Source organism: Babylonia areolata, chromosome 19 (assembly GCF_041734735.1).
Source record: "Babylonia areolata isolate BAREFJ2019XMU chromosome 19, ASM4173473v1, whole genome shotgun sequence".
NCBI lineage: Eukaryota > Metazoa > Mollusca > Gastropoda > Neogastropoda > Buccinidae > Babylonia > Babylonia areolata.
In genome coordinates, this window is record NC_134894.1 from 21,402,430 (window position 1) to 21,413,263 (window position 10,834).

A 10,834-nucleotide genomic window follows, 5' to 3' on the forward strand; every position below is an offset into this window, starting at 1 on the left:
ACTTTTAGCTCTCTCTCTCTCTCTCTCACACACACACACTCACACACTCACTCACTCACTCACACACGCTGTAACAAACGAGAATCACGTGCTGAGTACAATTAACTTTCAGCTTTCTCTCCCTCTCTCTCTCACACACACAGAACGAGAGAGAGAGAGAGAGAGAGAGAATCACGTGCGGTGTTCACCTCATGAAGCTCTCTGTCTGTCTCTCTTTCTAGCAGTCATGGTCACTGCTCACGTTGAAATAAACAACAATCACGTGATGAATCGTTATGAGTTCATAAATGAATCTCTCTCTCTCTCTCTCAAAAATAACACACACACACACACACACACAATGAAATAAACGAGAATCACGTGATGAGTTGATCTGACATCTCTTTCTTCACACACACACACACACACACACACACACACCAGACAACCCCAAGAAAACTAATAAAAACAACCGAGAATCATGTGCTGAGTTCAACTTTCTCTGTCTCTCACACCGTCCACACACACATACACTGTCTGTACACAGATCGCCCCCCCCCCCCCAACCCCTCCCCCCCACCCAAACAGATCGCATCCATTCTATCGACATCTGTCGGAGTGTGAAGTGTAACTCTGTCCCTGTTGACAGCACTGCCACTGCCACCTGCTGCCACCGTGTCAGTCCCTGTCTGTCACACCTTCCATACATCCCGTCACGGTGCACGTGACTCGCGTTTATTACGTCTTGCACAACCTTCTGTGTGTACATGTCACCGGTTTTTGTTTTTGTTTTGTTCCCTACACCAGGAGTGACCGAGGCGCGTTTCCGCCCACGTCTTTTGACATTCTATAGCCTACAGAACTGAACACAGTTTCTCAGATTACATGTCTAACTGCTACTAATGATATTGATTCACTGAATCTTTCGCCACCCAAACATTTCCCCCGATGACTGAAAATGAGGTAGAATGGAAAACAAACATTATCAATTTCTGGTCACAACACGAAAATTACTGAACGCGATCATGCAGGCATTTCGAGAAACGACTGCGTGAACAATTCATTTCTGAGGTCCTGTGTGCAGCATGCTCTTAGCGCACGTAAAAAAACCCCACAAAACAACAACAACAACAAACAACCCCCCCAAAAAAACAACAACAACAAAACAACAACAACAACAAAAAAACAACAGCAAAAAACAACAAAACATCCATGGCAAAAAAAGGTTGACCCTGGCCAAATTCTGAAAAAAAACCCACTTTGAAAGGAAAACAAATAGGCTAAATTTGCAGGCAGGAAAAAAAATAAGGGGTTGGTACTCTCACTGTAGCGACGTGCTCTCTATGTTGAGAGCAGCCCGAATTTCACACAGTGATATCTTTTGTGCCAAAAGAGTAATGCAATGCAATACTGGGGCGCTGTAAAAAACAATGTAGCGAAACAGTTCGAACAAATTCTTGCAAACTAGAAGTTACACTGTAACAACATGACGTCATATGTCACAAGGAAACAAAAAGACGTTATTGTTTTAGAAGACAGCGTTCTAGACAAGACGTGAGTTGAATGTGGCATGGTTCAGACGTATCAAACTAGCATGAGATTCTGTATACTTTGAACATCCAGCTCGACACATCTCCCTTCTAACGAATGTCTTGCAAGATGACGATATATCCGTGGACAATGCAACACCTCCTCTGTCCGTCTAAGCACAACAATGTGCTGTTGTGACGAAGAAAATTGCTGCACGTCATAAATGCAGTGATGGTTCGGTGGTGACGAGCAATGGGATTTTTTTTCAGGGCACTGGTGAGTCCAGCCTCTAGATAAGTTCTTTGTGTGTGTGTGTATGTGTGTGTGTATGTGAGAGACAAATGTATGTATCTGAATACGTGCCAGTGCGCACGTGTATAAATGTGTACAAATTTATGTAATACAATATCGAGAAAAATAAAGCCTTCTTATTAGTCGACCTAGCTCAGGTAGTGTTACCTGTCCTGGCAAGCAACTTTCTTTATCTCTGTATTTTTTCTTGCTATACTCGACCTTTTGTAAGAGGACTTCTCGCACACCTTGACTGATGGTATATTTTTGCTTTAAAAAAAGAGCAAGGAAAACAAGAGAGGCAAGGCCTTCAATACTCACTTGTGGCAAATTAAGTCCCTTAGTATTAATTACAGAGTAATTTCCATTTTTTACTATCTGCACCAAAACGTTTGCAAATAAATAAAACTTCCATGCTTAGCAAAAGAAGTTCCTGTTTGAACAAAAAATGATAATAATGACTGCTCTTGTTGTTGTGTCGAATATCAGATCAAAGTGCCAAGTTTAGAGAATACAAAAAATATAAATATAACAGTAAATGCAGTTTGCATATAATTGGGCTTCATTTTTTATTTTTTGCGCCCATCCCAGAGGTGCAATATTGTTTTAAACAAGATGACTGGAAAGAACTGAATTTTTCCTATTTTTATGCCTAATTTGGTGTCAACTGACAAAGTATTTGCAGAGAAAATGTCAATGTTAAAGTTTACCACGGACACACACACACACACACACACACACACACACACACACACACACACACACACACACACAGACAACCGAACACCAGGTTAAAACATAGACTCACTTTGTTTACACAAGTGAGTCAAAAAGCAGCTATACATATATATCTCAAATCATTAAAGTTTAAAGCGAAAAATCAAAATCAGCTATAGATTCTGTTCAGCAGACATGCATGCATTGCCTACATACATACATACGTAAGTACGTACATACATACATAATTGACATACATACATACAAACATTTGTGTGCGTCAGTGTGTGTGTCTGCATGTGTGTGTGTGCGTGTGTGTGTGTGTGTGTGTGTTTGCATGCATGTGTACGTGTGTGTGTGTGTGTGTGTGTGTGTGTGTGTGCGCGCGCGCGAGCATTTGTGTGCGTGCGTATGTGTCTGCACAGTACCAGATAGCGAACTGGGAAGAGCGGGTGATGATGGGGGTGGGGCTGGTGTGTGCCTTCTTTTCCGGTGTGGCCATTCCCATGAACGCCCACATGCTTGGCTACGTCCTCAACGCTATCATGCTTGTTGGCAAAAAGTACGTGTTCGTGGGATGGTGATAATAATAATAATAATAATAACAACAATAATACGTCTTAGGTTTCGGTTTCAGTTTCTCAAGGAGGCGTCACTGCGTTCGGGCAAATCCATATACGCTACACCACATCTGCTGGGCAGATGCCTGACTGGCAGCATAACCCAAATGCGTTTAATCAGGCCTTAAGTGCATGCATATAAATAATATTGTGTACCTACCACAGTGGATTTCTTATACATAATTTTGCCAGAGGAGAGCTCTCTCGTTGCTATGGGTTCTTTTTCGGTGCGCCAAGTGCGTGTTGCACACGGGACCCATGTTTATTTTCTCATCACAATGACCACACGTTCAGTTTTATTTTCCAGGCAAACTTGGGAGAAAGGGCGAGAGTGGGATTCGAACCCAAACCATCACGGGCTCTCGGTATTGGCAGACGAGCGTTTTACCATTCTTCATCAACGTCTTAATGTGTAGTACAGTAGTAGTAGCAGTAGTAGCAGTAGTAGTAATGATGCTGCTGTTGATGATGATAATGATAATAATATTGCTGCTGCTGCTGCTGCTGATAATAATAATGATAATAATAATAATCATCATCATCATCACCAAAAGAAGAAAAAGAAGAGCACAAAGAAGAAGAAGAAGAAGAAGAGCGCGTGGAATGGTGGCGTAGTCAGGCTTGTGCTAAACCATCCACATTGGAAGCGAGGCATTCTCAGCACGCGGGATCGATTCTCACACCCTCCATGCAATGTGCATTCCTCCACCTCCACTCGACCTTGAGTGGTGATGTGGGACGCAGGTCATAAGGATGAGACTGTTCACCGAGGTCCCGTGTGAAGCTTTCTCCGTGTGCACGTAAAAGAACCCGAGGCAATAAAAGGGTTGTCCCTGTAGAAATTCTGAAGAAAAATTCACTTTGATAGGAAAACAAATACACGTTCAAACAGAATTAAAATATGGTGGTGCTGCTCTGTAGCCAGAGTAATGTTATGAAAAAAAAACAACAAGAGGCAAGGCCTTCAAGACTCACTTGTGATACACTTAAAAAAAAATCTAATCGTTTAAATGTATTCTGTATTTGTAATTATAAAGCTTCGGGTTAAAAGAAGAAGAAGAAGAAGAAGAAGAAGAAAAAAAAAAAGTCCTAACGGCAGATTCGAACTCCGCGTGTTCGGGTGAGAAGAAACTGTCTTTCCCATTATACTATCATGGCTCCTTAACTAACGTTCAAAAATATAATATTTAAACATGCTTTTTTAAAGGGCGATAAATCGATTGCGGTATTCGCGGTGAGAGCGCTGTTTAAATCATATTATTCTGGTGTATCTTGGGCATTCAAAAAATCTTTAAGGGCAATTAAAAATTCTTTTTAAGTCCGCGGTAAAGGAGACGTGGCTATCGCCGCAATCACACTGCAACATTTAGCCGTTTTCTCTGGATCTAGATAGATGTACCAGTTTCAGTTAGTTACACCCGGTTGACACGGTCGATTCAATTTATCTTTTATGTTCGTTCTAGTTTTATAGTTTTAAAGTTGATATGAAAATTGTGTATTTTGTTAAAGTAATAACACGTAGAGCCAAGTACAAGTACTTCTAAACGTCTTATGAAGTGAAAAGGACTTCATTTTGACGGAAAACACTGGAAATTTTTACGTTTCATCAATTCAAGGTTATTAACTCACATGGTTTATTATTTTTAACTGTGAATTCGGACTGATTCTGTGGATTTTTGTTTTTTTTTTGGGGGGGGAGGGGGGGGCATAATCCAGTAAGTTATGAGGCATTCACAAATCTTTCTCTGAATAAATATTTAACGGTCTCCTTCTCAAACTTTCCATTACATGTTATCATGTATTGTCGATTGAATATAGGATTGAACGGGCAGGTCAACAACTTGAAACAAAATGGCGTCGTTCGCGTTCGCGAAGAATATGAGCACGCGCTTTGAATGTGTATAAATAAGCTTATGTGTACGCAATTGGTTTTTGCCCATGACTTTCAGGGCTCAGCCAATATATCTATAAAGTCCACTCGTATTGATTTTAGTATTTTCCGAAAAAGACCACTTGGGCGAATGAACATAAGGAAAGCCCTGTACACTGAGAGTAAAACACACAAGCCTTTTATGTATTGAGTATAATTTCAAAATGCAATGTTTAAGATGAGAAAGATCAGTTTAAAGCAAATTAAGTCCCCTAGTATTAATTACAGATTAATTTCCCTTTTTTACTATCTGCACCAAAACGTTTGCAAAAAATGATAATAATCACTGCTCTTGTTGTGTCAGAATATCAGGTCAAAGTGCCAAGTTTAGAGAATTTAAAAAAAAACAAAAAAAAACCCCAGTAAATGCAGTTTGTATATAATTTGGATTCTTTTATTATTTTTTTGTGCCCATCCCAGAGGTGCAATATTGTTTTAAACAAGATGACTGGAAAGAACTGAATTTTTCCTATTTTTATGCCTAATTTGGTGTCAACTGACAAAGTATTTGCAGAGAAAATGTCAATGTTAAAGTTTACCACGGACACACAGACAGACACACACAGACACACACACACAGACACACACACACACACACACACACACACACACACACACACACACACACACACACACACACAGACAACCGAACACCGGGTTAAAACATAGACTCACTTTGTTTACACAAGTGAGTCAAAAAGAACAATACAATCTACTACTAGTACTACTACTGCTGCTACTACTATCACTACTCATCTTCATCATCATAATGATAATAATAATGTTTGTTTTTACACAGCACCGAATCACATATTCCTTTCCCTAAGTGCTTTGGAATACAAAAGTTCAAGTACGAATATAATATTACAGTACGAATTGCTGGTCAGTCCAACTAAGTGAGAAAAAATTACAATCCTTGCTGGAAACATCTGAACCTTCCCCACCTATTCTTCACACCTGGGTGGAGTGAGGAAAAAAAAAAAAAAAAAAAAAAAAGAAGTGCAAAGTGCCTTTCTCAAAGACACAACACCAAAACCCCAAACGGGGCCTCCAACCGTTGTGGTCACTGGTAAACAGTGGATCAGAAGTCCACCGCCTATGGCCGTTTCTGCCACGGCACTCCTCTCTATCTCTCTCTCTCTCTCAGCAGTTTATTTTGATGGATGGTGTTGTGTGTGTGTGTGTGTGTGTGTGTGTGTGTGTGTGTGTGTGTGTGTGCGCGCGCGCGCGTCTTATTATTATCATGCTTATGCCTTTATGTAGTAATGTATTCGCATGCTGTGACTTTAAGTAGCATTGTGTAGTGCATGCAATGACATATATAATGTAGTATTGTGTTGTGCAGACCCTGTTTTAGGGCGGGGACTGGATGAAAAAAAGCGCGCCAGTGCTCATCTATTATCCTTGAAAATAAAGAATTTGTCTTGTCTTGTCTTCTCTCTCTGTCTGTCTCTCTGTCTCTCTCTCTCTCTGACTCTCTCTGTCTCTCTCTCTCTGTGACTCTGTCTGTCTCTGCCTGTCTGTTTCTCTCTCTATATATATCTATCTATCTGTCCAGCTGCCTGTTTGCTTTTTATTTATTTATTTTTTTTATTTTATTCAAAAACATTATTCATTTTCTTTGAAGTCATAACAATAGTTATGTCAAACGCCCATGCGTTTGTCGGTGTGTGTGTGTGTGTGTGTGTGTGTGTGTGTGTGTGTGTGTGTGTGTGTGTGTGTGCGCGCGCGCGCGCGCGTGCGTACGCGTGTGTATGTCAATGTCAATTTTTTAAAATTTCAAGATGGTAATTGAATAAGCAACAACTGCTTTAAAAAAATTGTATACATCAAGTCCATTTAGAAAATAGAAAACAAAACAAAACAAATATAGATAAAGATTTAAAAAAAGAAAAAGAAAGAAAGAAAAGAGAGGAGAAACAGATAAAAACAAAAAAACAAACAAAACAAAAACAAAACAGCAAATGAAAAAATAAGAGACATACATACTAGAATTGCGCGATAATGAAATACACAAAATGTGTGTGTGTGTGTGTGTGTGTGTGTGTGTGTGTGTGTGTGTGTGTGCGCGCGCGCTACTGCGTGCGTGTGTATGTGTGTGTGCGCGCGCTACTGCGTGCGTGTGTATGTGTGTGTGTGTGCATGCGTACACGTGCGCACGCTTGTTTGCGCGTGTGTTTGTGTGTGTGTGTATGCTGCACTGTATGCTGTGTGTCAGCGGGACCAGGTTCCAAGACATACACCTGGTGGAGGAGGTGGACATGCTGATGTACTACGAGTTGGGCGTGGCCGCCGTGTCCTTCCTCGGGGGCTACGGAGCCGTGAGCCTCTGGTCCTGGAGTGCCGCCAGACTTGGTGCCAAGGTCTGTCTGTCTGTCTGTCTTTTTTTTGTTTTGTTTTTTGCTGCCCCATCATCTGTACCATTTCAGTGGCATTACTCCCACGCCGCTCATTTAGATTCCCCCATACACGACCACATGCGGGTTTGTCTGTCACAGTTCCATCGTCGGCAGTCCGCAGGGAACCACCGTTGTTAGGTCACCAGGAGGCCACAAACTAGAGGAGACCCTGCACTGCTGCTGAGTCAACTCGGTGGTGTTCAGTGATGCCTGTTCTGATTCAACGTACTACCATCTACTAAGCCCACTACTAACGACAATAATAGTTTAGTCGCGGAGGCAGACTGAGTGAGCGTCCCTCCCAGAGTGGAGACCGCCACCACGTCCCTCAAACAACAGGTTCCCATGAATCTGCCGACACTGAAGACATTGACATGACTCGCCCCAAGCACAGAAGTGGAGGTGTATCGAAACTGAGGTCACCATGAGAGCAGGGCATGAAAGGCCACAGACTTTGAGACTGTTTTATTTATATTGATGATGATGAAGGAGGAGGAGGATGACGATGACGATGTTGCTATGGAGGTCCATTTTGTTTTGGGACTGCGTGACAAGGCTGTACTCCACGCTTCCTGTCATAATGATATTCCGGCGTTAACCAGGCCCGAGAGATACAGACACTTGCAGTGTTGGTCAGATAATTAGAGCAACACACCCAAAGGCGCATCCTTGAAGTGGATGACACTCGACTGTGTGGTCCCAATCTCCCCATTTAAGTCTACAGCACACTCAACTCTGGGTAGGAGCCGGCCACGGGCCGAAAAACCCACCTCCGCTGGGATTCGAACCCACGTTCCTCCCAGCCGTCAGTCCGCGACGAAACCACTTCGCCACGGCGGCTGGTTCTGTCTGTCTGTCTGTGTTTGTCTGTCTCTGTGTGCCTGCCTGTCTGTCTGTCTATGTGTCTGTCTGTGTGTCTGTCTGTGTGCCTGCCTTTGTGCCTGTCTGTCTGGTGGGCGTGGCCGCCGTGTCCTTCCTCGAGGGCTACGGAGCCGCGGACCTCTGGTCCTGGAGCGCCGCAAGACTGGGCGCCACGGTCTGTCTGTCTGTCTGTGTGTCTGTGTGCCTGTGTGTGTGCCTGCCTGCCTGTCTGTCTGTCTGCCTGCCTGCTTGCTTGTCTGTTTGTTGACTGTGTGTCTGTCTGTCTGTCTTTGCCTCTGTGCAGTACCGGATAGTGAGCTGGCTGGAGAGAGAGAGCAAAATGTGTGTGTGTGTGTGTGTGTGTGTGTGTGTGTGTGTGTGTGTGTATGTGTGTGAGTGTGTGTGTGTGTGAGTGTGTGTGTGTGTGTGTGTGTGAGAGAGAGAGAGAGAGAGAGAGAGAGAGAGAGAGAGAGAGAGAGAGAGAGTGTGTGCCCTTCATCTGTGGCAATGGGGCCATGGCTTTGGTCTTAGGGTGCTACCAGACTGGGCGCAAAAATCTGTGGGTCTATCTGTCTCTCTGTCTCTGTCTCTGTCATTCTCTCTGTGTGTCTCTGTCTCTGTCATTCTCTCTCTTTCTCTCTTTCTCTGTCTCTCAGTCTGTCTGTCTGTCTCTGTGTCTCCCTCTGCACTCCCCTCCAATCTCTCTCTGTGGCCGTGTTTATGTCTCTGTCTGTCCGTCTGCCCCTCTCTCTGTCGGTTCTCTCTTTCTTTCTCTATCCCCCCCACTCTCTCCCTGTGTGTGTGTGTGTGTGTGTGTGTGTGTGTGTGTGTGTGTGTGTGTGTGTGTTGCGGAGGCGGGAAGGGAGGGGGGGGGGACATTATTGTCTAACCGACCCACACAACAGACAATAAACTGACTGACAGAATGACATAGATGATACTGACAGAATGACAGACGCAACATTGACAGAATGACAGACGCAACACTGGCAAATGACAGACGCAAGCAGAATGACTGAGATAACACTGACAGAGTGACAGACGTAACACTGATAGAATGACAGACGTAACACACTCTTACTTACCGACCACCCTGACGATCGACTGAGCTCCCAACTGTTTCACTTATTTACAGGCTGGTTGACCGAGTGACTGATTGGCTGACTGGTTGACTGACTGGTTGACTGCTTCACAGTTTGAGTGGATGACTGATTGGTTGGTTGACTGATTGACCGCTAGTTGACTGATTTACTGACTGGTTGACCGGCTGACTGAGCGACTGATGTATTGACCGGCTGACTGATTAACTGGCTGACTGAATGGTTGACAGTCTGATTGATTGACTGGCTGATAGCTTTGCAAACCGGCTGGGTAGTTGATTAACTGACTGATTAAACGACTGTTTGACTGACTGGCCGACTGTCTGACTGATTGATTATTGACTGATTGAGAGGCTGAGTGACAGTCTAACTGACTAACTGGCTGACTGACTGGGTAACTGATTGATTGACAGACTGTTTGACTGACTGGCTGGTTGACTGACAAAATTGTCATTTTGCTGTGACATGAAGATTCGGAAGTGTTTCTTGGGGTCGCTGATGACGCAGAGTGTGGGATGGTTCGAGGTCAACAACATCGATGAGCTCATCGTCAGATTTCAAATGTGAGACTTTTTTTTCATTTTTTTTTTCAAGTTTTTTCCCCACAGCTGACTATGTTGGCAGTGTTTTAGTTTGAAGTGTTGGATGTCCCATTGCCTTTTACGGACATCGGGGCACTGTGTTTTGTGATCAGCATACAAAAGCGAGGCCCAAACTTCTCCTTCCGCCGTTTTAACCTACCCCAACCGATGCTAGTCAACCATTCACACCAGGGCGGATTGAGGAAAATCGCAGCCAAGTGCCTTTACCAAGGACATAAAACCATGCTCAAACGGGGCCTCGAACTCTGACCGCTGGTGAGCACTGGATCAGAATTGATGTCCAACGTCAAACTGACTCTGCCACGGTGCTTTGATTTCTTGCTGTGTTGGCAATCCGTGGACTTAAACGAGGGATGCTGTGTGGTGCGGTGCGGTGCGGTGCGGTGCGGTGTGGTGTGGTGTGGGATGGTGTTGAACTGAGTGGTTTTGTGGTGCTGGTGGTACGTGATAAAGGTGTGGTAGCTTCAGTTTTCACGTTCGGAGGCGGCGTTTCACAGCTTGCGTTCTGACCCATACTCGCTACACCACATTTGTTGAAATAAATCAAAACAAAGGCAAATTCCTGGCCTAAACCCCAGGGCACCTGCCAGGCCATGAGATGCTACCCAGAGCGACAGGTGGGAGACGGAAAGAAAGGTACGTTCGCATGGAAATCTTTAAAAGTTCTGTCAGCTATATATTGGGAAGAGAACCCAGAGGCAGACTCGGTCCGATGATGGACTTATGATCCAGTGTTAATCAGTGATCAGAACTCGAGGTCCCGTTTCCGCATGGTGTTATGTCCTTGGACAAGTCTCTTTACCTC

The 10,834-nt window shown here is 43.8% G+C and overlaps 1 protein-coding gene across 1 annotated transcript in view; it reads left to right on the forward strand.

Annotated features, from left to right (window-relative positions):
- The first annotated feature begins 2,975 nt into the window (after nucleotides 1-2,975).
- LOC143294121 (ATP-dependent translocase ABCB1-like) overlaps nucleotides 2,976-10,834 on the forward strand; it is a 17,941-nt gene continuing 10,082 nt past the window's right edge. The window contains exons 1-3 of the mRNA XM_076605553.1: nucleotides 2,976-3,079; nucleotides 7,286-7,430; nucleotides 9,899-9,990. Of these exons, the coding sequence (XP_076461668.1) occupies nucleotides 2,976-3,079; nucleotides 7,286-7,430; nucleotides 9,899-9,990 (341 nt within the window). The remainder of the gene's footprint in view (nucleotides 3,080-7,285; nucleotides 7,431-9,898; nucleotides 9,991-10,834) is intronic.